The 27,878-nt window shown below is 37.2% G+C and overlaps 6 protein-coding genes across 7 annotated transcripts in view; 1 reads left to right on the forward strand and 5 right to left on the reverse strand.

The window, feature by feature from the left end:
• Nucleotides 1–300: 300 nt before the first annotated feature.
• Nucleotides 301–3,530, reverse strand: LOC132199779 (protein deltex). Its single transcript, XM_059624760.1, has 11 exons — nucleotides 3,374–3,530; nucleotides 3,265–3,312; nucleotides 2,963–3,211; nucleotides 2,757–2,902; nucleotides 2,516–2,693; nucleotides 2,114–2,316; nucleotides 1,679–2,048; nucleotides 1,338–1,531; nucleotides 1,140–1,285; nucleotides 980–1,088; nucleotides 301–918 (listed from the first exon to the last, which is right to left on the reverse strand). Exons 3-11 carry the CDS (start codon nucleotides 3,162–3,164, stop codon nucleotides 703–705), a joined length of 1,764 nt encoding a protein of 587 aa, XP_059480743.1. The 5' UTR covers nucleotides 3,165–3,211; nucleotides 3,265–3,312; nucleotides 3,374–3,530; the 3' UTR covers nucleotides 301–702.
• A 398-nt stretch (nucleotides 3,531–3,928) lies between these two features.
• LOC132200287 (inactive hydroxysteroid dehydrogenase-like protein 1) lies at nucleotides 3,929–6,233 on the reverse strand. The gene is made up of 6 exons (XM_059625643.1): nucleotides 5,971–6,233; nucleotides 5,182–5,304; nucleotides 5,008–5,118; nucleotides 4,701–4,921; nucleotides 4,385–4,615; nucleotides 3,929–4,324 (listed from the first exon to the last, which is right to left on the reverse strand). The coding sequence occupies exons 1-6, from the start codon at nucleotides 6,143–6,145 to the stop codon at nucleotides 4,172–4,174; spliced, it is 1,014 nt and encodes a 337-aa protein (XP_059481626.1). The 5' UTR covers nucleotides 6,146–6,233; the 3' UTR covers nucleotides 3,929–4,171.
• A 237-nt stretch (nucleotides 6,234–6,470) lies between these two features.
• On the reverse strand, nucleotides 6,471–8,662 carry LOC132200480 (inactive hydroxysteroid dehydrogenase-like protein 1). The gene is made up of 6 exons (XM_059625966.1): nucleotides 8,395–8,662; nucleotides 8,086–8,208; nucleotides 7,918–8,028; nucleotides 7,637–7,857; nucleotides 6,892–7,119; nucleotides 6,471–6,800 (listed from the first exon to the last, which is right to left on the reverse strand). Exons 1-6 carry the CDS (start codon nucleotides 8,612–8,614, stop codon nucleotides 6,708–6,710), a joined length of 996 nt encoding a protein of 331 aa, XP_059481949.1. The 5' UTR covers nucleotides 8,615–8,662; the 3' UTR covers nucleotides 6,471–6,707.
• A 528-nt stretch (nucleotides 8,663–9,190) lies between these two features.
• On the reverse strand, nucleotides 9,191–10,781 carry LOC132201212 (uncharacterized). The gene is made up of 3 exons (XM_059627197.1): nucleotides 10,675–10,781; nucleotides 9,925–10,039; nucleotides 9,191–9,826 (listed from the first exon to the last, which is right to left on the reverse strand). The coding sequence occupies exons 2-3, from the start codon at nucleotides 10,004–10,006 to the stop codon at nucleotides 9,315–9,317; spliced, it is 594 nt and encodes a 197-aa protein (XP_059483180.1). The 5' UTR covers nucleotides 10,007–10,039; nucleotides 10,675–10,781; the 3' UTR covers nucleotides 9,191–9,314.
• An 8,951-nt stretch (nucleotides 10,782–19,732) lies between these two features.
• The window catches only part of LOC132201320 (neuroligin-2-like), a 168,456-nt gene continuing 160,310 nt past the window's right edge, over nucleotides 19,733–27,878 (forward strand). The window contains exon 1 of the mRNA XM_059627398.1: nucleotides 19,733–19,858. The gene's annotated coding sequence lies outside the window, so the exon portion shown is untranslated. The remainder of the gene's footprint in view (nucleotides 19,859–27,878) is intronic.
• LOC132199500 (phenoloxidase 1-like) lies at nucleotides 21,265–24,917 on the reverse strand. Of its 2 annotated transcripts, XM_059624286.1 has the most exons (12): nucleotides 24,773–24,917; nucleotides 24,584–24,714; nucleotides 24,328–24,526; nucleotides 24,032–24,267; nucleotides 23,617–23,970; nucleotides 23,437–23,538; nucleotides 23,080–23,373; nucleotides 22,827–23,015; nucleotides 22,637–22,772; nucleotides 22,089–22,330; nucleotides 21,743–22,019; nucleotides 21,265–21,688 (listed from the first exon to the last, which is right to left on the reverse strand). In XM_059624286.1, the coding sequence occupies exons 1-12, from the start codon at nucleotides 24,852–24,854 to the stop codon at nucleotides 21,408–21,410; spliced, it is 2,523 nt and encodes an 840-aa protein (XP_059480269.1). In that variant the 5' UTR covers nucleotides 24,855–24,917; the 3' UTR covers nucleotides 21,265–21,407. The 2 variants fall into 2 exon arrangements, with proteins under 2 accessions (XP_059480269.1, XP_059480268.1); XM_059624285.1 differs by having other exon boundaries at nucleotides 21,265–22,019.

The following is a 27,878-nucleotide window of genomic DNA, read 5'->3' on the forward strand; positions in this document are numbered from 1 at the left end:
ATCGATCTAATTGTAAGGGCTCTGACAAAAGGCACAATTAGGGGACAGGTGAGTGGCATTTGTGAAAAGCACTCGATTCATCCCAGTGAGCAATTCCATTCGCTGCGTTGAAACCACTTGACTGCTCTAAAGAGTTAATGAAAAATTCAATATAGTTCTCATTTCCTTCTCCCCTTAGCAGGCCCCTAGCTTATAGATGTATAACAATAATACAACGAAGTGGAAGAAACTTAAATTATTTTCATAACAAGTTTTCTTGAAAAATAAAAATCAATAAAAAATCAAAAATAATTCATAAAATATTTATTTATTCTTTAATTCTTTGACAAACTCTTTTGTGATCATAAAATTTTATTTTGTATTTTGTAATAAAAATTAAAATACTTTATATAAATCTCTATACTTTTAGATTTTCATAGATTATATGGCAAGCTTTTAGCATCAGCAAATCTCTTTAAAGAAAATATCAGTTATCAAACATTTGAATCAATATGTACTCTCCTATTCGATATTACAGGTCCATGATCCATTTTAATGAAATTAATTCTGAAACAACGAAATCTATAATTTGGAAAGAAAATCTTCACAAGAAATATAGCACAGCTAAGTTAATTGTGACCAAAAAAAACAAAGTTAATTTCATTTTGTGCACTACAAGTAGACCAATGGCACAATATTTGATGCTGTTAGCAAAGCTACACCTTAGGATTTATCAGTTTCAAAGACCCCGTGAGCTGCCAGCTCAAGGAGAGTATTTTCCAGGTAGTGCGGATCAGGGTAGCCATGGACTTGCTGTCGTAGCTCAGTCTTGTGGTGAATGTCGTTCCAAACAATGACATCCTCAATACCTGTTGTAGTAGATCGTCCAATAGTGAAAATCAAGCGACGATCAAAGGCAACTTTTAGCAAGCCCAAAACCTATGTAGGCATACAAAAATAATTTATTGACATGATTCAAATTTTGATGTACGAAGCTCACCTTAAATCCAAGTTCAGAGGCAGGAATGTAGCAGACTCGAGGGAAACCAACAGCATAATAAGGTTTTCCCTCGGAAGGGTGTTCAGGTCCTTGAATGCCACCTTGGAAACTATGAAAAATTTAAATGATTTAATTTTAATAGAAGAAATCAAAATCATACTTGTAGGTAATCTGAATTGTTCCAACATCAGCATGACCTGGCAGAGAGTAAGAAATTTGCTTCCAAGTCATATTACCTCCATTGGGTTGGTTGCCTGTTTTCTGGCCATATATCATCATACACAAGGGGCACTGCAAGTACTTGCCCTAAAACAAATAGAATAAATCATATATAACAAATTTCAACTCATCTTCCTACCTTGGCTTGAGAGCTTTGGTTTTGAATCAACGCCTGCAGGCAAGGGACGTGGAGAGCATGTTGGCAGAGACATAGAATGACTACTCCGTCAGAATCATCTGAATCGTCGCTCAGCTCCATCAAGCACACGGGACACTGGCCGTCGACAGCACTGTAGGTGCACTTCAGGTTTTGGCTCACTGCCTCATCAACTCCTATTAATTATTATTCTTAGATATGAAATAAGCATAAAGCAATCATTTTTGATAAACTTTTTAGTGATTTAAAAAGAAATATATAAAATAGATACATAATTTCGGAGTCGAAAAAATTTAAATTTTCATTTCAACCATTTCTATTACCAAATATCTCAGCCAAATTCTTGTGTCTCTTGGAGTTATTGTAGTGTGGGGATGCTCCGAAGACTTCATCGTCACTATCAATGGGCCTTCTTGAGCTAGCAGAGGGCTCTCCAGAGTCTTGGCTGAGGTAGGTGGACACTGTGTCAATACTGTGGCGCCTGCCACTTTTGGTGCTGCTTGAATCAGCATCCAAAACATAGTCCATACTTGTATCTCCAGCAGACACGCAGGAAGTGAGGACTCTGACCCTGGAAGGCAATGGTGGTGCCGCAGAGGGTAAAGCAGAGGAAGATGCAGTGGCTGCAGCCGAGGAGCTGCTGGAACTTGAGTTCTTGCTTCCACTGAATAGACTAGTCACTCTCTGAACAACCTGATTCAACAATAAAAATTAATGAATTTAAATAATAGTGTGTTCAATTAATTTAATATCATTACAGTGGGTTTCTCATTTCCATCAGATTTTCCACTCTTCTTGGCAGACTTGTTGCTCTTAGTGGTTGACTTCTTGGTCGCACCTGTAGAGGCAGAGCCACTTGCACGGCTTGAGCTTGCACCAATAGCACTTCCATTGCTGGAACTACCTTTGCTAGTCTGGGATCTTGTTGCATACTTGGATCCAGTAGTGATGCGATTGTGGTCTGTAATAATAGATAATTAAAAATTTGGCGTAATTTATTTAAGATTTTCTAATAAATGTTGTGCACTGAAAAAACCGTTTTAAGAGTTTGAACATAATTAATCAACAAAATCAATAAAAAAATAACTTTTTTGAATAATATTACACTATTGTGTGGCCCGCCTAATGGGAAATTTTATGGAAGCACAAGATAAACTCACTGGAAACAATCTGCTTCATCTCTTCAGGAGTGACCTTGGTCATCGGGTAGGCAGGTTGTTGCACCCTCTTGACCTTTCTCACAAAGCCGGAGCCATTCCTGATTTGTGTGAAGTTCCTGAAGTCAATAGTGTAAGGATAATAGGGAAAGATGTTGCCAATGTTGATTTGCATAATCCCCTGGCAGAGTAAAGAAACATTTAGTAAAAGCTATTTAAAAATTTCAATAGCTAAAGCAGAAACCTTAGACCAAGCTTCCTCGATTGAAGTCTGCACATCCATGTCGTAAGTGTGCCAATCAGTCCCATCTCCCTCCCATTCCCATTTTGCGCCTTTTCCTGCCAAAGAATTGCCAAGGAAGAGGCTTCGACGCACCCTATGAGGCATACCTGTATTTTAAAAAAATATTATCATTTGTATTTGTTGAGAAAACATGAAATTAATCATACTGTGAGCATCAGAACACTGGAGCATCTGGCTTAAATTCACGTAGAACTTGTCCAGCATGGGGTCTGCATCTTTGAGGATGACCCTGGTCAGATTCTTGCTGTTTGCTCTCTCCAGGTGTTGTGTGACCTCAGGGCTGTAGGGTCTCCATTGCCCATGCCTGTTTTCCCACTCCCAAACGACAACGACAGGATTTTGAGACATAGCGATCTTCTCTAGTTTGCCGACTTGCGTTATTTAACGAAAACCATCTAGGTGAGACCAGTATTTAAAAAGTCTAAAGTTTTAACTCAAAATAACGCACAAACTCCCTTCGCGTCTGATGTAAGAAGAGTCATAGGCCACGAATCATCTGCGAAAACGTGTTTAAAAAAAAGTTAAACGATCGCTTTTAAAAATTTCACTTTTTTTACCATTCGATTGAGAAAATTATCAGTTGCAATGGCAACAGAGCGAAAAGAATTCTGTCACTCTGTCATTTAAAGGCGTCGTTTTGTTGTTAGGGATTTTGTATTGAAGGGAGAGGACGATGAAAAATCAAACTTCAAACAAATTAAACAAAAGAAAACAAAAAAGTAAAAAACAAGCAGGGGGAAATTTCGGGCGTTGCCGCTCACGAACGGAGTAGTTCGGATGATTAGCACAAATAAGCGCGCGAAAAGAACGTGGCCGTTTTTCAAAGCATGCCCTCCATCCTGGAGATGTGGGTTCAATTCCCACTCCGGACAGATTTTTTCATAATTCATTGAGTTTTTTTTTTTATTTTTAGCTGAAAATACAAATATTTCTAATATTACAATGCTATAGTTTTTCTAATTTTTCATAAAAGTTGCAAATAATAGTTGTTTGATTGTTGCCTTTTAAATGGAAAAGGCTAAGAGGAATTTTTTTTATACTTTTTAACGGTTTTTATTAGCAAAAAAATAATGATGAGCCAAAAATCCACAAAGAATCATCTACAAACCTGCTACAAACATTTTAGCTCGTGCATTTAAAGTATATGTATTATTTTATGCTTTTTGAATAGTTAGAAAAAATCTTTCAAAGACAATACATTTTCAAATATAAAGATGATAAAATGATTAAGTTTATTATCATATGAATCAGTTGAGGCTATTTTGTTTTAAGCTTTTATTGCATTCTTTATTAGAAAATTATTACAAAAAAATTTTATCTTTCAAATGAATCTATGGGTTTATATTATAATGCAATCATTCATTGTGTGATTTTTCCTCAGACTGCTCCTCAGTTTTCTCAGGTTCATCAGCTGGCACCTCAGTTATGGTAACCCTACTTGGGGTAGGAAATCTTTTTGTTGCACCAGACATCCACACCCAGTCATTTCCCAATTTGAAGAACTCGTACTGAAATTTATCAGAATTTGAACATAAAATAATTTAGATTTAATAATTCAAAATTTCTACCTGTAGCTCGTGAGGCCAATATCCAGACGTATTCTGCGCTATTCCCAATGTGGCCACGGCGTGTTTAGCAAAAATGCTTGGGGATGGCACAAAAAGTCCCTCCTGGTCGCTGGTCACTCCCCACGCGGCCGACTGCTGAGTGTTGACGAAAGAGGGCGAAAGGGTCTGCACTTCTACTCCAGTGCCCTGACACTCAAAACGCAGAGCGTCCGAAAAGCTTTTCATGTACGCCTTAAATTAAAAAAAAAATCAAGTCTTTATTATAATTAAAATGCAAATTTAATAAATATTTTTTTTAATTTAAAAAAAACTTTACCTTGGTGGCTGCATAGAGGCTGAAATAGGGGATAGGGCCGCGTTCTAAGAAGGCAGAGATGTTAACAATAATGCCTCGGCGGCGCCGCTTCATCCCCGGCAGCACCAAGTGTGTCATCGCCGTGGAGGCGCCCACGTTCACCAACACCAGGTCCCACATCTCGCGAGCACTCATTTCCTCAAGGTAAATTGGCTTCGGGTTGGTGATGCCCACATTGTTAACTTTGAATTTAAACAAAATCTCATTAACAAAATTTGATTTTAAACTTTTTCTTTATTGTTTAATTTTAGATATAAATTTAATGTACCTAAAACTCCAATATCCAGGTCTTTGATGTCATCTTCAATTTTCTTGTAAATATCTTGTCCGCCAGTAAAATCTGCAACAATCTTCACGATGGCGACTCCGAATTCCGATTCTGCAGAGAGATTTTTATGAGGTATACAAATTTAATGAATTATTGGAATTCAAGAAATCTTACCGATTTCTTTGGCAAGCGCGCCGAGCTTCTCGGCATTTCTACTGATGAGCACCAAGTTCAATTTCCTGGCCGCGAGTTCTTTGGCGTAGTTCTTGCCGATTCCATCAGTGCATCCTGTCACAACTGAATAAAAATTTGTCAGATTGTTTTTACACTGAATAATGTTGAATATTATTCTTTCTGGAAGTCTTGCGGAAATTCTCAACCTTTGACCTCATTTGAGCTTCATAATTTGATCAATAATGTTCCTTTATTTGATATCAGGGAGCATGTTTGCGGGATGACAAATGTATGTCGAGCCGTACAAAAAAAACTAGAAATGGTAATTTATCTTTGTTAGAATAGGAGAGATGTAAAGTAGACGTTACTCCATATTGTTAGGCGCTACAAAGAATAGAATATCAGCAAGGGATAAAATGCTCTTCATTTTTCGCTCTTTTTTCAAAACTTTTCTGCAGCTAAAAAGTTAGAATTAAGACTTATTACAAAATAAATTCAAGTCGTTTTTTTTCAGTTAACTAGCAAACACTTTTACTGAGATTTCATCGTGATTTATTATTAATTTAGCTACTTTTGCACTTTGTCGGCATCTAGGAGTTATACTTTTAATTGAAATGATTAAGATAAAAAAAAGGAATTTTTTCCACTTATATTATGCCGCTTCTTGTAACATGCCTATGATAAAATTGTTTAAATTTTTAATCCTCGGCTTGTCAAGATCAAATTTCTTTTTCCTAAATTTAGTTCATTACCTCCAAGTGTAATACATATTCCTATATTTATACTGACCTGCCCACTTTCCATAGCGTGAGGTTAAGTTGACTGGCTGGAAAAGCTTCTTGTACAGCCAGTGGATGTAAATGGTGGCAACTAGACTGAAAATTAGGGCAGCCAGGAATCTCACCACTAAATAAATTGCCAAAATTTCGTAGACGAGGAACACTGTGTCCCAAAAGCCTGGCATTTTGAGTTGGCGTGCTCTGGTTGCTATACAAGAGCGGCGCTTTGTGCACCCCACGACGGCACTCTTTGCACTGCAAGAATGAGCAGAATGCTTTTGAGGCGCCTTCCACTAGCTGCATTTTCGATGGGTATATGAGTAGGCCTGTGAAAGGGAATAGCAACATGGCGATCCTTTTGATTAATCATCTCGTCGACAGCCTAACCAAACAATTAACAAGAGTGGACTTTGGCCAGTTTTGCAGTTTGGGTCAATTAATTACGCTTGCTCAAAGTGCACATTGAACATACTAAAAGGTCGATGGTTCAGAAAATAAAAGAAAATATTTTTCATCAAGTAGAACCCATAGAATTAATTTATTTTATTCTATATATGCTGTCAGTACAATGAATCATTATTTATGGCAAATCATTTTTAAATTAAATTAATTATGTTGAAAAGTAAAAGATTTCTGCATTCTGAATTATATTTAATTTACACAAAATTTGAATTCAAATTAACCGAGTTGAAAACTGTAATGCGTTTGGATTAAAAAATTTAATTGCGAAAACGAGATTGATCCCATTTATTCAGCTTTTGTCTTCGTCATGTATGGCTCGCCAGTCTTCTGCACACACTTGGCCCACATGAAGTCTCCCATCATTTTCCAAATCCAGTCCTGAAAAGTGGCGGAAAAGAGCTCATGTTACACCCAAAGGAATTTTGCAGTGAGGGCAAAAAAAAAAGAGTGAGGAAAAACCGAGTGTCACCTGCACCCCGTGTGGCCAGTATCCTGCGGTTTTGTGGGCGACCCCAAGGGTGGCCACTGCGTGCTTGGCGTACAGTTTGGCCGTCGGCACACAAATTGTTCCGCCCTCACTAGTAGTCACCTCCGACTTGGCGTCCTTTCGTACGTACCACGGATGCAGAGTTTGTATCTCAACGCCTGATCCTTCGCACTCCAACCTGATTGCATCTGTAAAACTTGTAATGTAAGCCTGCAAATAAAAAAAGATTACTAAAAATTTGTAAAATTTGTAATAATAAAGATCAAGAATCAAATTAATTTCCATGCTTTATCATATTTTATTATTATGAAATCATTTAATTCAATATACTATTAAACATGATTCAAAAGGATTCAACCACCAAAATAAAAAAAATTGAATTTATTTTATATTCAAGTGTATTTGGTTGGTGTTTGTGTATATAAATAAACAAAATTTAATTTAAAAAAATATTTAAAATTAAAAGCAACTACTTTTTTAATAAAATTGATAGAAACAAAATAATAATGTTGATAAATTGTTAAAATAGTTAAAAAAAAATTAATTTAAAAAGTTGTTAAAATAACAGCATAATATTTATTAATAACTAAAATTGTACAGTATTATATGTTGTTTTTTAATTTAAGTAATTTAATAAATTATTTCATTTCATTAAATTAGTAGTAAAATAAAATTATTTTTATTTTGCTATAAAAACCGTTAAAAATTAAAAAAAAATTAAATTTACCTTAGCAGCTGCATAGATGGAGAAGTATGGACAAGGTCCTGAATGTACAGCAGACGATAGGTTCACAATCATGCCCCTTCCGCGGTACTTCATGCCAGGCAAGATAAGATGCGTCATCGCCGTCGCGGTGCCCACATTGACCATTACCATGTCCCAAAGTTGCTGGACAGGCGCTTCCTCGAGTCGCATCGCCCGACGCGGCAATGCGCCCACGTTATTTACTATTAAAATGATTAATAATTGATCTCATTTCAACTAATTTAATTTTTAAATCTGCTCACCTAGTATTCCAATTTCCAGATCTAAGATATCTTCCCAGATTTTCTTATAAACTTCTTGTCCGCCTGTGAAATCAGCCACAATCACGATTGTAGCCACTTCACATTCTTGTTCTATTTTTTTTTTTTTTAAATTTTTAGAATTATAAACATTTTGAATTTATTATGTACTTATTTCTTCTTCAACTTTTTTAAGCTTTTCCAAATTTTTGCTGATGAGCACAACATTCATCCCCTTTTTTGCCAGCTCCAAAGCGTAGTATTTGCCAATTCCACTGCTGGCTCCGGTGATGACTGAGAATAAAAAAAAAAATCTAAATATCTTGCCAAAACACCCGTGGTCATATAATTAGAGAGCTTTTTTATTATTTAACGTTCTCTTCAATGAGATTCAAAACATTTTACACGAATATAATAATATTGTTTACATATTATTATTATAATTAGGGGCGCACTGAAGCGAGCGGAATTTAATTTTACCTGCCCATTTCCCGTAGCGCGTGGTCAGATCAACAGGTTTGCAAATGAGTTTGGCGATGAAGTGCACGTAGAGCGCGCCGAGAAAATTGAAGAGGAAACTAGACAAGTGTTTGGCCACCAAAAACAGTGCCAAAATGTGGTAAAGCGCGATGACAAGGCTGAGGGCGTCCATATTCGCTGTTGTTGAAAATAACATGAATGCAGCTGGCCGCGAGTGCATTTTGGGGGAGAGAGTGCATTCAACGGCCGATAATGGGATTACGGTACAAGCATCAAGGCTTGCATCAAGGCGCGCTGCTATCAATTTCGTGGTGTTAGCACCCTCTACAAGCGACCTTGTCAGATAACGCGCCTGGATGGAAGTCCAAGTGTACGCGGCAAATACACATGACAGAATATATTATTTATGTTTGGCATATATCGACAAAGCAAGCAAAATAATTAACGCAAATAAAATCATTTTTTGGGGCGAAAAAAAAATATATATCCTCAACATATGATTATATATCTTTTTAAATTAAATATTTTACAAAATATTATATCATTGATGAAAATTTAAACCAGGCTCCTCAAGCAAGAAAAAATTGGGAAAAAAATTAATAAAAATTAAAGGAAACTGGCCTCAAAAGTTTAACCTGCGGTCTGCTGATAGAAATGTAGACATTTGTTGTGTCCAAAGTAAAACTAAGAGGGATTGGAATATTTGGAATTAAAATTTTTCATAAGTTACCCCCTCGTTAATTTTAATTGTGACATGAAAGACCCCTATCTAAGGTTTTTAAAGGTACAGTAGACCACAGGTTACCTTTAGGGATGTCATTTTATTTTTCCCCTTTTAACGAAGAGTCTGGTTAAAATTTACATGAAATTCGCCTTGAGTGTTAAGCTTTCAATTAATATTATTTTTATTTAAATAACTTTTACAAAAGCGCTTTGTTCACGTTTATTCCAAATTGAGTGGGCTCAACGTGGAGTTCTGTAAAATGAAAAACTCGCAAGTGACACTCGAGTTTTTCAACACCGTCCAGCGTCCTTTTGCAGAACAGACATGGTTTCGCGCCATTGGGTTGTGTGTGGTCCACGTGACGGCGCCAGAAGTGGTCCAGATAGTCTGCTTTGGCCACTTGGCCGCGGCAGAAATTGCATTTGACTTTTGCCTGCGCCCCGCTCTCGGCGCCTTTCTGCACTTTTGCGATGAACTCGTCCATGTCGTGCTGCCTTTTGACGTGTCGGATGAAAAAGCCGTACCTGTTCCACGACTTGCCGCAACTTTCGCACCGGAATTTACTCGAGGCGTCCGGGTGTTCCCCTCGGCTGCCCAATTTAATTGTGCCTGATCCGCTAGGGGTTGACTCGGTGTTTTTTGCATCGGCCGATTCTTGCGATTCTTGGCTCGGGTTCTCTCTTTTCTTTTTCCTGCGACTTTTCGGACCTGCAAGAGAACCAGATAGAGGGCAATGAATGAAGCTTCTATTCAATACAAGGGGTTGAACAATAGTAGCTGGCGAAGTGCAAAGAATGTTGCCTTACTTAAGCGTAGAGCGTCTTGGAGTCCTTCCCACAGCGAAAGATCAGGCAGTTGCTCAGGAAAATCACTTTTTAGGCCATCCATTTTTTGTGACTAGGATGAATTAATTAGTGTGTCCTTAAATTAAAAAGTTTAAATTTTGTAAATTCGTCATCTATAATTTATTAGAGTTAAAAAATTAATATTTTATTATTAAATTTAAAATAACCTAATAAATTAAAATGAATTCACGCAGAGAGAAAACTTTTAAGATAAATTAAAAAGAAAAACATGCTATCATTTTTACACTTGCTTCATTTTCTTTTCCGAATTTTTTATTCTAGTTATATTTGAAAAAATAATATTAAATATTTTTGATGCATCAAAAAGAATTTTAAAGAAAGCTAAAATTGGCATTTACATTTTTTATTATTGTAAGAAAAGATTTTAAACGTCTTGAAATATGTACATAAAAGACATTTAATTGAGGAATTGATGTTGTGAACAAAATAATATAAATTTCAAGATAAAATTTTGACCATAGTCAATATCGAAAACTTTAGTAAAACTATAAACTATAAATGAAAATCCAAACTGCCAATTAAAAAAATATATTAAAAAAAGTAAAAAACTGTTCTTTCAATTAATAAAAAACCCAAAATAAATAGCTTTCTTTTTTTGCATCAGTATACGCACGCATAATTGGAAACTTGATTTTTTTTTTTAAACTTGAAAATGAAATTTTTTTAATCATGAAAATGTTTTCTTCTCACCTCAAAAAGACCACAAAATTGTAAACTTCCGTTGGTACACAAAGACCTAAAAGCACAAGTTAACACTTTCACGTTCTGCCTGATTCAGGTTTGTACTGAGCGGCTGGCCACCTTTGCGCGACGCTGCAACCTGGATGCTGGGCGCCCATGGAGGGGGTGGAAGGTGGTCAGCAGCATTTATAGTCAACCCTCTCAGAGACCGCAAACACTCGGCAAACACGCTGGCTCTCATTGTTCGTCGCGCGTCCAGAGGTGATTTTTCATCTTTACAAAGTGCGCTTTCCGACTAGTTCATGATCACTTTTGGCTTGCTCGGAGCTTTCTTATTATTAATGACCCTGGTGTCATTTTTCACGTTTACCGTCGCCATCCACATTTCACACGTACTCTAAAGTTCAAAAACATGCGCCTGAGCTTTGTTGTCCATTGGATGTTTTCCGATCAAAAATATGAAGAAAAAAAATGTTGGAACCCATTTCAGTCGATTGTATTGTGCTCTCGTCAAAATTGTAGTTTTGGACCGCTGTTTTTTTATAGACCACAGACCCGATATATTTATACTGCGTCTTGTTTATAAAAATTTTCATTGGCTATATTTCTTGAAATAAAATGTGTGCCTTCAGTGGAAAGTCCATCAAGGTCTTAAATTTACATAAATATTATGACAAAATTAGCTTTCATAATTTTCATTAGATTTACATATTATTACAATCAGAAAAAGCATAGCTGTAAGCAATGCATTTTAGCAATCAAATAATAATTGCTTTGAAAGAAAATTAGAATGATATGCGCCACTTTTGTAGGGAAAGCTATAATGTCCCACGGGTAGCCGTTGGGTTGTGAGCTCCACACACGGCTTCATGCAGAATATGCATATATTTCTTACTCATGTATCAAATTATGAGCCAGAAGCAGCTCCTGTTGCAATGTCCAGGGGAAACAATTTATCAGCCACTCTATACGATAACTGCGATAAATTACATACTCTGAATTGGGTCAATTCTGTGGTGCCTTGGATGATAAAAAATAGCAAGGTTTGGAGATGAATATTAAATTATAAAAATGGAAATTATTTACAATTGTAGGAATCTTATCTCAAAAGGAATTAATATTTTTCAAAACGTGCGTAGAGACGGAATCAAAGTTTAATAAATTGCCCTGACATTTAAAAGGCTCCTCTCCAATAGACGTTGATTTCTATCCCAGACAAATACATTAAAACCTGTGTGGCGTGCGATATTTAAAAAAAAATTATTAAAATATGTGGCCATATTGACCCTAAATATGAAATTCTCATCTCAGATCATAGACGTTGTTTTTTAGTCCGCAGGCACATTCATTACTGCCTGGCGCGCGTTATTTCTTATGAGATTTTCAAACAAAAAACTTCTTACCTAATTATGCTTTTCATCGCAAAATTTATTCCTTTCTGAAGTCAGTAATGCACCACTGGTGTGCATTTTATTACCTCCCTGCAGCGCTGCCTCAAGCACGCAAGAAATGCACAAGAAGTACCTCCCTCTGTGCGATGCAACGTTTCATCTGAATATGTTTTTTTTTTCTTTTCTGGCTAAGGAGTGTTTTTGTTTTTCTTACCTCTTCTCCGTGTAGCTCACAAGACTTGTCTCTTCTTGAGATTACGCCTTGCCGGAAAAGAAAAAGGTCGAGGACATATTCATGAGCAGTTGAGTGCATGAAGAAGAGAATGAAAGCAGCGCGAATTTTTTCATCACACCAGCAGGCGAAAAGAGGGACAGAAATAAATGTCAGCGCACAATAAACGCGCCGGAGAGACGCGGCGAAGAAATCTCTCCTGCTCATTTGCATTCTGCATCTCGCACCCGTTTCGCGGCAGAATTTTACAGCAGAATTCCAAACATATTAGAATGTAAGGATGCACTTTGCTATGTGTCTTGGGACTTTTCAACTTTCTCATTTTTCTTTTCTTGTTGGCAACGTGCTTGGTATAAATTTTTTACTGCCGCTTTTGCTCTAGAGAGGACGTCAGAAATGATTCACTCTGTGTTTGTTCTCCTCTGTATAATATTATTGTGTTATCAGACAGAAATTACACTCCGTCAATTCTACCGGGAGTTGAAACCGCCGCCTGATGGACGAGTTTATTACATCAGTTGGAGAATGGTGCTCATAAAAGTTGCGGCAACTGCTTCAGGAGAGGCGCATTTATATTAAATATATGTATGCTACTTTACGTTTTAACATCACAAAATTTGCTAAAATGTGGGAGTAATTTTTTTAATGCTAAAAATCGCGGTGGATTTGACAAACAATTGAAGCATTATTTATTATTTTACACACAAAAAATGGACTAAAATATTTAATGAAATGAACAAGATGCTTCTAAAACTTTTAACCCTTGAAATTAAAGTCTTAAATTTAAAAAGAAACAGCAAATTAAATTTTCTGTCAATCAGATTAAAAATTCCATTTCCGGCATATCTGCACACATGTACCTTTAGTTAATCAACTTTGTTTGAAATTTACATTGCTCGCTCGCTAGGGAATGCGTATTGCAGAAAGAAGGTTTTGCACGGTGTTAATCTAGAGGTTGCCGGCGAAAAAGGCGATAAATCGTCGTCAGGCTTTGTCGCCCTGCGAAACACAAGATGCCCAGAGCCAAGGGCAGTTAGTCACTTGCTTGCATCGCATTGTAATTGCGCCTGCCTGCTCGCCGCTGGGCCACCCGCCTCGCACCCAAACTACTTTCTTCCTTCCTAAAAGCAACCATTAAGCCTCCCCGTCTTTATTATTGTTGTCTCGAGAGACGCCCCGCGTGACCTGAGCAACAAAAACGCCAGCGGATCTTCTCGTCTCGGAGGTACATGGTGCAGTTTTCCACATGTCTGCTGAAATTGCTCGCAGGTTAACATTCCTCTGGGGCTAATGAATATAAATAACAATTTCTTTGCAATCAGCAGACTTTTAGCGACAGGTAGAAAAATAATAATGAAAAAAGGATAGTTCAAATTATTATTATTTTATATGTTAGGCTTATTTACTATTTACAAATTGTTGTAAAAGTTTAAAAATCAGTTTAAGTTTATTTAAATAAATTTAAATAAACATCAATGTTTAAAATAAGTTCACTTTTGCACTTGGTAATTGGAATTATCTTTCTAATTAAATTAATATAGCCTCAGGACTTTTTAATGTGAAATCTTTCATTTTTTCTTATTCAAAATATATTTATGAATATTAAAGTTGGCTCTAAATATTTTTCTAAATTGCCCAGTTATTCATTCAAATGCGATATTTTTGCAGATTAATATTGAGACGCAACCAATTATGAATGATTTAACGCCTCCATTTTAATGCTTTCTTGCTGGTTCTCTCCAATAAATTTCACCCCGCCTTTTTACATGTGCAACTGACAGGCGGCAGATTAATGTGGAAATTCGTTGAAAACAGCCTAAACTTTCAATTTTATGTAGCTCCCGATATTTTTTTTACTCATTTCGCAGCAACCAGAGTAGAAAAAAGCTGGCGCACCCAGTCCTCGGGGAAGTGAAAAGAAGTTGCCCAAGTACGAAATAAAGAAAGACCGGCGAGCGGGCGGCCTGTCATTACGAGACTCGAGCAAAGCTAGCGGCCTGCGTCTAATTTGGACAGACGTCCTTTCTCAGCGTGTGCCAGCCAGCGAATTTAATCGTTCGAAACTAGTGAGTACGTGGCACAATTGTGATGGGGCCACTGGAAAAATTACTGTAACCCGCTTGCTCAAGTATTAAATTGTATCAAATTAATACTTACAAACAGTGTTGGCGCAGAAAAATTATTTTGCTCTTTTTATCAAATGTTGAATTGCGTTTTGCTTTTGTGTTTTATTTATCAATTTTATCTCACAAAAGTATACAATGTCAGTGAGAAATGAAATTTAGATGGTTTATTACACTCTCAAAACTTCAGAAAAAATATTTGTCTGGATTTTCCAAGATTTCCACTTTAATCTCTACCATCGTCTTCATATACTTATGGCCAACTCAAGCTACCATTTTTTGCTTGGGCAACGCAGAGTGAGTGTCGCTTTATCTTGTCCTCACAGTTTCCGCTACATGGCAAATGCATTTATTCTTAGGGTTTAAAAATTGCTCCAGGAAACAAGAGTACAGAGAAAAACCGCAGCCGCACTTTATCTCTTCTTCGGTGAAACAAAAATACTTACTTGGGCCCTAGACATGTAAAAGTGAGAATTCATAACTCATAACATCAAGATGTTTCGTTTTTAACTGGGAAAGGATGTTAACTTGCACTATTTTTCAATATATAAAAGTGGAAATTACTAATTAATTATTTTTGGAAAATGTCATCCGTTGCCAACTCCCATGGGTGAAAACGCTTTAGTTTTGAGAGGTCTCACAATAAGTCTAAATGAATTCCGCAATGCACCGCTCGTAGTAATTTTTCATATGTGGTGGGAAATTGCCGTTAAATAATAGAAGAAAATAATAAATATTGTTTCAACCGTCTCATTTTTCATTTTTGGTTCTATATAACAATTGAATTCCAATTTCAAAATGAAATCTTAACATATATTTTTTCAACAAATGTTTTTATGGTTTTGGAATTTTTTTTTCATCAATCAAATCAAAATTGCTCAAAATTTGTACTTGTAACAAAGCAACATTAATTTTTGCCATAGAAGTGATAATTTCTTTTAAGTGTGCGCCATGCGGTTTATCTGACCAAAACCACAAACATTGTTTTTAAATATTTTAGTGACCTCTTTCTTCACTACTTCCTTTGATCCAAAAAGACAGATTTTTATTTTAAAAACAGTATTCGTAGTTTTTATTGATTGTGGAGATCACTGTATGTGATCTTCAAATGATCTTATATAATGCCATAAATTAAAATAATAATTTTGAATTTTTCTAAAGAAAGCTTATATTTTGTTTCAGTTGATTGAAATTTGAAAAAAAAAAAATAACTTACTGCCATATATGCTACAACTTAACAAACAGAAGTATTCGTTCAAATTTGGAGTTTAGGTGGTGCGAAGTAAATATTTGAATTAATCCCAAACATTTATAATGAGATTTGAATTAATGTGTTTTAGATTTTAGGTAAATACATACCCTGAGCAAGTTTGAGCGAATTTGTTGAAAACTGGCCACAAGGGAGAAAATCCATTCCGCGACAGGACTTTTTCACCGGAGGTTTGGAACTGTTTCTTGGCGCATTTGGCGTGTTCGACTCAACGCCCGTGACTCGCACTCTAGGGAAATCAAGCTGCTGGTGAAAATCGAATCGATCGGTCGAATTTCCGTGCGGACCGGGCAAGCGAAAAATCACTCTTACCTGTTGCTTGCGCGTTGAGCAAATTCTCATTTTTACCCCTTTAAAAAGTGACGTCAATTTTCTCTCCTGAATTTGTTGATAAAAACCAAGAAGGCTTGAAAAAAATTCACGTAACGTGTATTTTGCTAAAATTTCAATTAATTTTACACCTTGTTTAACGGCAAGTTTATTAAAATGGGGGGAAAATCGTCCGATTTCAATGAAATGTATTTTGAATATGCAATTTTTTATTTTCTCTGTAATGTTAATAGCATCTCCAAATTGTTAATAATTGAAACTTGCATTTTTAACAGCAATTTCTTCACCCTCATACATGAAAGCTTTAAGTTTCTTGTTTTTTTTATTCTTAAACGAGGAAATAAAAAGAGTATCGTGGCTGCTATTCTCGTGTAACAACACATTTATTTGAAACATAAAAAGACGCTGGATAGGGAGCATAAAATTGGCGAGAGAAATATGGAGGACGTTTTATCATTCAGATGAGGAAAAGTTATAATCGTGTTATCCAGAGAGAGAGAGAATGAGCAATTTCATTTCCATCACTGTCCCCGAAGTGCGATAAATTACATACTCGAGAAAAGCAGTGTGTCCCTCGTCGTATCTTTTAATAAGCACGCGCGGCTCAGGCAAGAAACAAGGCAATAAAAAGGCAGCAACATGATGTTGAGAAATAACCTCTACACTTTCTTTCCAGCCACGTTTGGTGAGCTCACGAGTAGCTTGCAAAGAGAGACGCAGAGAGATTGTTGAGAGGAACAGAACTTTTCCGGCCCTTTCTCTTGGAACAATATTCTTTATATTGTAAAATAAATTTGGTCACAGTCGGAGGAGCAGCAGCAGCAGCAGTAGACAAAGTTGCCTGCTTTGCTTGTCTCCGAAAATGTGTCGCGAGCAGATGGCAAATTTGTTTCACTTCAGACGGCCAGCCAGATTCTCCCTAGAACGTGCCACCCACTGTTTTTCCTCATAGACGGATTAAGATTTCATTGGACACTCTGAAGGCTAGAATAATCCAAGCAGAAAAATCTATATTATGTAATAGCTTTTTCTCTGTTTGTCATTCATATTTTTATTTATGAAATTTTTTTTAAAAGTTATTTTTTTGAGGTTTTATATTTCAAATAAAGTGAACTATTTATTAGGTTTAAATTTTTATTATCTATGATTTGAGTTTTATGAAAAAATGAGTTTGTAAAAGATAATTAAATTGCTCATTGAATTTGCAGACATTATCTCGTTCCATTGCGTTCTTAATTATAGCCGGCGGCAACTTAATGAATTGTTTTTTCCCTTGTTCGCCTTAAACTTTTTACACTGGAGATAAAAATGCGCTACACTTTAATCCCAGCAGAGCCATAAATTTATGGTTGCCGCTTTTTATCTCGGCGACGTCTCCCCGGCAAAACAAAAGCCAAGAGTCTCACAATAGAAAACATCACGATCCATCTGGTCGCTGTGCAATAAAGCAAAATCAAAAGGATAAAAAAGGGTCCGCGCAACAGGACGTTAAAATAGCACAGGCACTTTTGAAAAGGCTTAGTATTAACAATAAAAGTTTTTCTCTCAGTGAAATGCGAAACAATAATGCTTGCGTCGGCCTACGAGGGAGTTATTGCTTTTTAATTCCACGTTTTCAACGAGTTGAAAATGTTCTCCGCGGATTAGGGACGAAATACCGCGGGAGAAGAATTATTGGAGCGAAAATACAGCTTAAGCACGTCTTTTAAAAGTAGAAAAATCCAGTGCGCGATCAATAACAGGCGACATACTTGAATCACGAAAAAGCTGGCTGAAAATGTCGTTGCCTAAATGCGTTGAATCTTGCTTGGCAAAAACTTGGACCATTGACGATATAATTTCGATAATAAAAAACGCTATGAAAAATTTGGCAAACATTCATCACGATTCCGTCCGTGAGCAATAAATCAGTGGAAAAGCAGCGCACGCCGGTCGAATGCAGAGAAATTTGAAAAGCGGTTGGACCGCAGTTGCGTTGAGTGGGAGGCAAACAGAGCAGCAAGGCTAAAAACGGTGCCCTCGTCAACTTCAAAAAGCCTCATTTGGCATCACAATGCGAGGCAGGGCAATCGTCAAAGGATTGACTGACGTCTACCAATCAAACAACTTCTCTGTTTTCCATTCAAATGAGCGCGTTACTTGCCCTCAATCAAACTTCCTCTCCTCATTTTTTCGTTGACAGCGGCTGCGTTTTTTCTTCTCGTATAATTAAGACGCAAAGTTTCATTTGCTCGTTAGCGGAAATTCTTTCTAATTATCGAGTGATTGACGCGAAAACTGGATCCTTTATCAAGCCTTTATGTGCTCCGCCGGCTCAGCTTTTTATCACCGGGCGAAAATGAATTTATGTACTTCACGCAGTTGGCAATGCGGCGGGAAATAATGTTTTGGCACGTACCTCGCCAGCCAGAGATTAGCTTTTTCGCAAACTTTGTGCCCCGGTGTTTTTCCCTTGGTGGCGCTGAAAATGCCATGGGGAATTTTGTATGAGCACCGCGTGTAAGCACGTTCTATTAAACGGCAGATTTGCAAAAAAAGCAAAAATCCGACTTTGTTAATACCGAGATTGTTTGCTTAATTCAATTCTAAAAATTTAATTTTAAGCAAAGTGATATAATGCGTTTTGCTGACTCTGCAATCCAGGTCAAAGAAAGATTTGTAATGTATATTCACGGGTGCTCGTCTGGAGTTGTCGTTGAGATCTCTTTGCATGCGAGCAGATTCAAAAGCGGCGGCCATGAAGTACGTACTTGCGAGTGAAATGCAAATTCATTTCGTTGTGCATGCAGAATCTTTGAGTGCTCCACATTGACTTCAAGAGATTGCACCTTAAAGTTGAATGGCCTCCCTGACGCAAAAATAAAAATCCAAATATAATATCTGGGAAATATCTTTTTCATTTATGATATCTATATGTCAAAAAATCAATTTTTATTATTTTGAGCAAAATGTTTTATATTTTCTGAGATAGCCTTTCAACTGGAAATTTAATTTTTACCTTCATCAATTAGGCTATCTGAGGAAAATTTTCGTTCAACATGTGAAAAAAATGATATTTTTACTTTAATTGTTTGGTAGGAACATTTTTTTTACCATATCAAGCCTATGAAAGAAATTTTGGAATTAGCAAAATTTTTCACTACAAGTTTGCATTTTTAAATTTTTTTCTCTATTTTCAAAATTCAGATAACCAAATTCTTCCAGAAACATTAATAACTCGATCTGGTTCAAGTGAAGATACTTTTAAGAATGAAATAGTAAAAAGTAAAAAAAAAAAAATATTTATCCATCAGTGCTGCAATTTTTTTATACAATGCTAACTAATAAAAAAATTAATTCGCGAAAAATTAATTCGCCAATGAATCGAGCCGTGAGTGAATCGTGCATCAGTCGAGTGCGAGAGAAACAGAGCGAAGCGTCATGCATAATAGGTGTGCGTGTATTTATGCTTATTACGCAACAACGCATGCTCGGATCACAAAATAAATAACTCCACGAGCTTCTCCATACCTTAATTATTCTTCTCAAGTTCACTGCATCACTCCGTAAAATCTAAAACTAAAAAAAAAGTTATTATTATTTTCAATATTGGAACTTTGTCGAGTTGGATGATGGATCTCTTGTTACCGCCCTTTTCATGAAAAACAATTGATAATTGCGCCATATTATTCAGATCATATGATCAGTACCAGCTGGAGTGTTTCCGGGAGTTTCATCATGCATGGTGCCTTTTTTGTTTTGCATACTGATTTTTGTCGAAAATCATGGCCGAAAGCGACAACCACCGCGAGAGAGGACACCGCCGGCTGGTCAGCGAGGCCACGATTCGACGCGTTGCCGACGCCAGGTGTGTATAATTGAACAGTTTGCGCGTTTTTCGTTTCTTTCGCCATTTTGGCATAATTGATTAGCTCCAACTAACAATAAGGCAAAAGTGCACTTCTGGCATTATATTAAATAATTTTTATTAAGCTCAAAACAAAGATCACGTGATTAATGATGTTTTGAAACAGCAGCTAATAAAAATTGTGGAGTGTGATTGGAATTTTTTTTTTTTTTTAAAGAAAAACACTGCAATGGCGAAAAAGCAATTACGTTCGCCAGAGATCAAACCCTTCCCAAGCCTATGTATGAGAAACAAAGCTGAGCAATTTGAGGCAAGACAGTGCAGGATGGCAATTGATGGGAAACAATTTTTCATATCACTCTCTTTCCTCCATTAAGGCTCCTTTTGTTTTCCGATAATAGACACACGCCTCCCTTTCCTGCGCCGCCTCTCGTGATCCGCTTTTTCTTTTTGTTTGGAAATGTAACAAGGGCGGCCTCCATGCACTCCTCTCTCTCTCTTTCTGCGACGGAATGCGAAGGCAAATCTGCCAGAGAGACAAATTATTAGGCCCCTTGAAATACGACCTGGATTTTTATTGGTTTTGCTCGCGTTTTTTCCATCTCGATCGGTATGGGTGTTAAAGTGATAAATTTATAAAAGTGAGCGCGGCCACCCCCGACTGATATAAATAAAACAAAAGCCTTGTTTTGTTTTTCCATCGGAATTTCGTGGCGTGCGGAATTGGAAAATAAAAATTTTCGACTTTATACATCATTTTTATTGCGGAGAGTGAGTGAAAAAAGCAGCATCCACGAGCAGCCAATTACATTTTGTGATTTATGGCCGCGGCGGTGGAGGCGGCGTGCGTTTTTCCTCGCGCTCTCGGCGCTCTTATGCTTGCTTTTCCACCGACGGCAGATAAATTGTTGCAGCCGCTTTTTCAATACACGATCTATGAATTCCGCTGCATCGACGAATTTATCAAGACGAGCACACTCGTTTTCGAACATGCAAACCAGCAGCCCCACTTCCGATGGCAATTTTTAACAGAAAAGTGGACTTTTTTTACTTTCCCTGCATAAAGAGTGTGTTGATATGGTCTTGTTTTCTGGACAAACTGCGCGTATTTGTCAGCTTTCGTTCTACTGAAAATGCGTAACATTTTCAATTTGACAAACACAAATAAATAAATGAATAAAAGATATATATTTTTAAATTATGAATCTATTTCTAATATTGTTAATCATTTTATGCTTCTTTGACTCCTTATAATTTATTGAAATTATTGAATATAATTAAAAAAGCGATTTTGGGAGAATTTAATATAAATATGATCATTGTGAACATGTGAGCAATGCAATATATTTGTTAAGTATTATAAAAATTCATAAAATTGGTTAAATAAAAAAATTATAACGCTTGAATTTTTTTTAAATATATTTTTATTCACATGAATCAAAAGTCAAAGTAACAAAGATTAATTTTTAATAGAACGGGAAAAAAACCAAAACATAATTTTGAATCCTAAATTTTATTTCCCAAAATTTCTCATTCTTAAACTAATACTTTAAAACCATCTTCTGTTCCCACCTTGGCCAGGGAACCAGATGGGGTTGCTGTTTCCACGGCCATTGCCAGGGTTTGGTCCTCGGTTGTTTCTGTCCCCGCCGAAAAGATTATTGAAGTCCGTGGGTGGCCTTCCACCACTGGACTGTCCACCCCAAGGGAAGTTTTGATTTTGATTCCTGGGAGGTGGTTGCTGAGGACGACCCCAGTTTGGCTGGGGCTGACCTCCTTGTGGCCAAGTTTGACCTCCGCCTGGCTGAGTTTGGACCCTTGCTGGTTGACCTCTGACTGGCTGGGGTTGAGTTTGACCTCTGGCTGGCTGGGGTTGCGTTTGACCCCTGGCTGGCTGAAGTGGAGGGAACAAGACGTCCGTCGTGCGAGGTCGTTCTCCATTGTTGGGCGTGTTGTCGACGATGCGATCATTGAACCGGATGGTCACGTCCTGGGCGCGCATGTTGCCAGTGAGGAAGGTCTGCAAGGTGACGGCGCCGTTGCGGGGCAGCCGGTCGAAGGGGTAGCCCATCGGACGGCGGTCAGGGTACAACTCGCCCCTGAGACCGCAATAGGCGGAGGCTTCCGCGCACTGACTGCTTCCGGGGTTGCGACGTGGATTCTGTCAACAAGAGGATAAGTTGGGTCAAGTTTATCTTTTTGATTCTGCGGTGAGAGGAATTTTGTTTACCCAGTCGGTTTCGGCGTTGGAAACCATGACGAACAGGACGCTGGGGAAACCCTCGGGAGTTCCTTTCGGGATGAGCATGTGGTGAGGCCAACCGCAACCGCAGAAGTTGAAGTTGTCCTGTGCGTTCGCCGAGGCGTTGTCCGCGGGTCTTCCTACTTCAAGGTTGCGGAAAGACTGATCGAATGGTATGCTCACGGTTGATTGGCGTGATGCACGCACAATCTTATTAGGGCCAGGTTGCACTGCAAACAAATTGAAAATAAAAATTTGATTTTGCATAAAAATAATTCCTATTATATTGTGAAGGCAAAATTTTACAAAAGTTCTTTAAATATTTTAATTGTTATTTACGATATTTTAAGAAAAAAATTCTATTAATTTCAAATATAAAGTATTCGAATTTACATATTACAATTTATAATAGAATAAACTTGAAAAAAATTCCAAGAAATGTTTCTTGAATTAACAAGACTATATGAAACAGGCCGATTTTTAATCGAAGCATTTCATTTTCCACTATAAATTAATTGATAATTAAGAAGACTTACAGTCAACAAGGAATTTATCAATTTCAATGAACATGTTGCGCTGCTCAACAAATGCCATGTCCCGGTTGCGCTCGTCATTTTTGGGAGCAAGATAAACGCGAACAAGACCTTGACGTCGTGCACCAGCATTGTTGACCTTGTTTGCGCCAAATAATTAATTAATTATTGTTAATCTCAAAACTTTTCTTACGTCGATGTTCAGAGAGAAGTCTGTGTGCTGAAGGTGTTGGAATCGAGCAAAAACTGGGCCGCGAGGGAAAAAGTCCATTCCTCTGCTCAGATCGACGGTGCTTTTTTGCCAGAAGGTTTGGAACGTGTTGACAGGCACGTTTGGCGTGCTCAACTCAACCCTCTGAACTGTTACTCCTTGGAAATCGAGCTGGAATTAACGAGTTCAATTAACATATTTCAAATTTAATATTAAATATTATTTTTATATTTACCTGCTCAACAGTGTATCTGGGCAGGGTAAGTTTGTGCTGGTTGAACATTTCTTGCACAAGAGAGTGGATCCTGTAGAAAACGGGGTCGCGCATAGCAGTAGCAGCTTCGCCGACCACGCTGAACGTCTCAAGATGCCTCAGGTCAGGGTCGTGGATGAGAGAAATTGCTACGTGGAGCAGGTTGTGGAAGTCACCATACAATGGCCTATTGATACTATAATCGCTGGGCTCCATCATGTCACCCAATATGTCGATACCAATATCGTTAATTATGTTAATAGTTGTTCCATTTGCCTAGAGAATAAGGAAAGGAAAAAAAATGAAAATCGCTCATCATTCAATTATAAGTGCACTCACCGCTTCAACTCTTCCTTTCTGAACTGCCTCCAAAAATCGAGACCTCCATCTGTCAAGGTCGGCTAAGTCCACTCTTAATTGGTCAGCCTCTCTGTTCACATCCTATAGATAATTAAAAAATTATTATTTAATATGAATTTAGAATAATTGTAAAACTTTAAAATTGGAACTGAAACTTACTCTCATAATCAATCCACCAGGTCGCGATGCCCAATTTCGGCTGGCAATTTGAGTAGACAGTTTGGGGAAATAGGCCTCGGGAATAGGTTCGTTAAAATTCTGCAGACGGGCAGCCCTCGGCAGGCGATTGCAGAGACGTTCAAAGTCGTACCTGCCGATGATTTGCTGATGTGCATAGTAGAAAAGTTCGCCTCGCCTGTTCTTTTGAACCAAATCTCTGGGTCCGGAGAACGGATTGACCAAGTGCCAGTGCCAGTGGTGCAGATTGATGCCCAAATCCTCGCGGAAATAGGCCAGTCGGTGCTCAGGTTCCAATAGAGTGGCAGTGTAATCAGGTGGAATTTCAATTGTAGCCTGTATAAATATTTATTAATGCAAAAATTTTGTAAACACACATTTATATTGAATTACTGACCCTCATGTTCACCGTACTGGCGTCGCTGAGCACGCTCGACTCCTCTCTGGCTCTCATGAAAACGGAACCGTCCACAAACTTACCAGGGAAAGTTTCAGTAACAGGCGGCAATCGGACATTTCTGGTGTCTGAGCGATGCATAATAGCCACGGAAAAAGCGTACACGAATAAATTGGGGTTAATTCTGTCTCTCAAATACGTGGCCACAGCAAAGAAATCTTCCACGGTTCTCATTTCTGTTTTAAATCATTTCATAAATTTAATATGATGAAATATTGATTAGATGTTAAACATACCCATGAAGATGGCAATGAGCTTTGCGCCCAAATTTCGATGCATTGGAATGAAATTCGAAAATTGTGCCAGTCTAGGGAATTTCATAAATTCGTCGAAATTTGGCATTTGGATTTTTTTGATCGGAATTCTTACACCCACTCTATTCCCCTCGCCAAATCGGTTTGACAACACAGTGCCCGCCTTTTGGTAGCGAGGAGACTGCATGAAAGAAATAATTTCAATTAAAAGTCGCATGCTTTAAAAATTAAAATTTACCATGTATTCAGCGGGCATATCGAACACTATTCCCTTTTCACATTTTGGCATGAAAAGAGGTTCGTTCACTCGTTCCAGCATGGCGAGGCACGCATCTTGAGAGTTGAACCGCTGGCCATGGACAATAGCAGCTGCGATCAAAAATTAAATTAAGCCCAAGAGTTTATCTAAATATTTTGGAAACAATACCAAGTAATGGCAGCAGTAAAATGAGATTTATTGACGCCATGGTTTCTCGTCCCACGAAGAAACCAAAAGACGAAAAGCGCATGAGGTCTCTTTCGAAGGTCCTCAAAACTGATTCTTCTGGTCAGTGGGCTGCTGCTTTAATAGTCTGATGACAACAGGATGAAGTTTGCGGCTCGATAAAATGTATGTCTTGAGGTTGAGAGCATAAAAATATTTTCCTGGCGGTTTTCCTAACCAAATGGTGGCAAGGTTATGAAAGCGTTTCAACTCATCTCCTCCTCAATAGGATGCGGCTATTTCAGAGATAAAAACTGGTACTCTGTTTACACATATAAAAATTTTAACGGATATATCGCATAATTTATACAGTTTTATCTAACATCACAACAAAATAATTAAGTCAGAAGTCACGTCCGCAGCTGAATTAAGAAAAATTATCTGAAATGATTTTTCTACAAAAAAATTTTAACCATAATTTGAAAATTATATTTTTTAATGCTCTCTGGTTAAATTAAGTTGAAAGTCTAAATATCAATAGATAGATGTATTAGCAATTAATTTTCTTTTATATCGCGCGTATTTATTACATTAAATATAAATGTATTAGTACTATGATTATTCCTATTTTAAATCTAAATTCCTTAAATTTAAATTCGTTTCCGTTGTGTTCTTCGTCTGTTATGATCTGTTATTTTAAATTCCTATTTATTATTTATTTATAATTTAATTTTAATATAATATATTTCGCACATTTTAAGATTTTAAAATGAATTTGCCCATAAAGCAATGATATTGTGTATCAGAATTTTTTTTTGTTAAGTCTGGATAAATCTCATTTTCTACCTTATTTCGGCTTTAAATATTCCTCTCCTATTCCTATTTTGTTTTTCTTTGCGCCGGAATGCATTTGATTTTTGTCAATTGTTTTATTGGGGAATTCGATAGGTTTATAGATTGACCCAGAAGTAACAACAGCCAAATGGAAAATCGAATTCATAGACTGTTTGCTGCTCCTTCGTGGCTCATTAGACTGCGAAAGCTGTCAAGGCGCTGTTTGATTTTATCATTACGGCACGTCTGTCAAGCTCGCAAAGCTTTCCCTTTAGAGTGAAACAGATCGGAAAAACGAGATGGAAACCTATACGGCTCCTTGTGTCCTCCTGACGCACCGCGCATCAAAAACTACATACGCGAACAAAGATACAAACGAACAGCAGGCAAGCGAAATACCTGCCAGCCTTACAGGTGCATCAGACAAGAAGCCATCCATCCTATTAACCCAAGTCGTGTGTGGGCGGAAAAACACGTGGAAAAGCGAACGAGCGGGAGAGCATTTATTTGCCTGTCTGCGGAGCAAATGTCTGGTGCAAGAGCAAATTGAGATTTCCCCTATCGCTCAAACTCGATCTACATTCCATAGTTGAGTTCGTAGCTCTGTAATGGCTTTTGCTCCCTTGATCTACTTGGGAAGTATGGGAAGCTTCAAGACAAACTCCGCAAAAGCCAAGCATCTACTCACAAGACGGTAATGCACTTTATAATAGGTCGTATATGCTAAATTAGATTTTATGTAAAATATTGTTTATTAAAATTAGAATAATAATCAAAGATTACAGATTGAACTTGCTAATAAACATGCAGCCAATTAATTTTTAATTTTATTGACGTATGTTTTTTTAATTATATAAAAAAATTATTTTGATTCATTTTGTCTCCTTTTAAATTCAATTGCGTTTTTAAAACTGAATAAGTTTGGATTTTTTTCTCATTTTTTTTTTACAAAAAAACAAATTTTTTTTTGTTATAAATTTAATAATTGCGCTTCTATTTTTTTTCTGAAACGACTCCTTTGTTTAGCGATTTTCATGCTAAATAATCAGCTCCACAGCAGAATTGTACATTTTTAAGGACAAAAATGTTAAAAATGATGGTGCATCACTCACTCCTCTTATCACTCGCCACAATCACATTTTCCCGTCCCACTATCATGCGACATTATACGAGTGGCATTACCTCTCATACATGCCATTTGAACACACCATTAAACCATTATTACCACTCGTTGTAATTTATTCAGTGCCAATAAAAATGCAGCTTTATGTTGCCGAGCAAGTTGCAAAATATGAATATTCAGACTGATATTCAGACATTAATTCGCACTATTTCACAATGAGAATGATGCGCGTCAGAGACAATAAATATTTCATGCAAACACGTCTGGCTCTCTCGCGCAAACAAAATGACACGAGGGAAAATGGCAAAATGAATATTTGCATTCGGCAAAGTGTAATGTCGTGTCGGCGGCCAGGTCACGTGAATTTCGCGACACGAGGGCCGCCGTCGAGGGAAAGAGAGTTGAAGTTACGAACGCATTTGCTTGCAAATGGACAAGTACATTTGGTGCGCAGGTAAAATAGGTTAATGTTGTCCATATGCGGGAGATTCACAATAAAAAGTAATGTTGCAGCTCTCGGCGGCTGTTATGATGTTTTGCAGACTGAGTTGTGTGCCTTTATCACGGCGTTGCATGCAAGAAGATGCACTTTTTGTGGAGGTAATAAATGTGCACCCATGCATCTGCATGTAATTTCCAAACAGACGTTGTTAGGCAAGTTTGGTAATGGAAAACTTTACCAAAATGAAGTGCACAATCCTAAAATTTAATTTTTATATACGTGGCGGATTTTTTGATCTTGAAAGTTTCAGCAATTCTTAATTGCTGGTGCCGTTTTGTCCAACAATTCGTTTTTTTTTTTTTAAATAAAATGTTTCCAATAATTGAATGTAAAAAATGTCTTTGTAATAATGTGTTCAAATAAACAACAATAATAAAATGTTGTTAACCAATTGGTCTTGATCGTATCATAGTAAGTTCAGATGAATTATTTTTGTTGGCCTGACACTTGGCTATATAAAATTATTCTTGATCCACTACAGTTTTTTAAATAAATAAAATAATTTGGCCGTTTTGAAGCTAATCCAGTAAACTATGATTGATGATCACAAAATAAAGTGTTATACATTCTATGATTATAAGTGTCGGGGGTTCAGTCAAGTATTTTAAAATTTAGATTATTAAAGCCAGTTTAGTGAGTAGGTCATAATA

The sequence above is a fragment of the Neocloeon triangulifer genome, unplaced genomic scaffold (assembly GCF_031216515.1).
Source record: "Neocloeon triangulifer isolate White Clay Creek 2 clone unplaced genomic scaffold, ASM3121651v1 ptg000014l, whole genome shotgun sequence".
Taxonomy (NCBI): Eukaryota; Metazoa; Arthropoda; class Insecta; order Ephemeroptera; family Baetidae; genus Neocloeon; species Neocloeon triangulifer.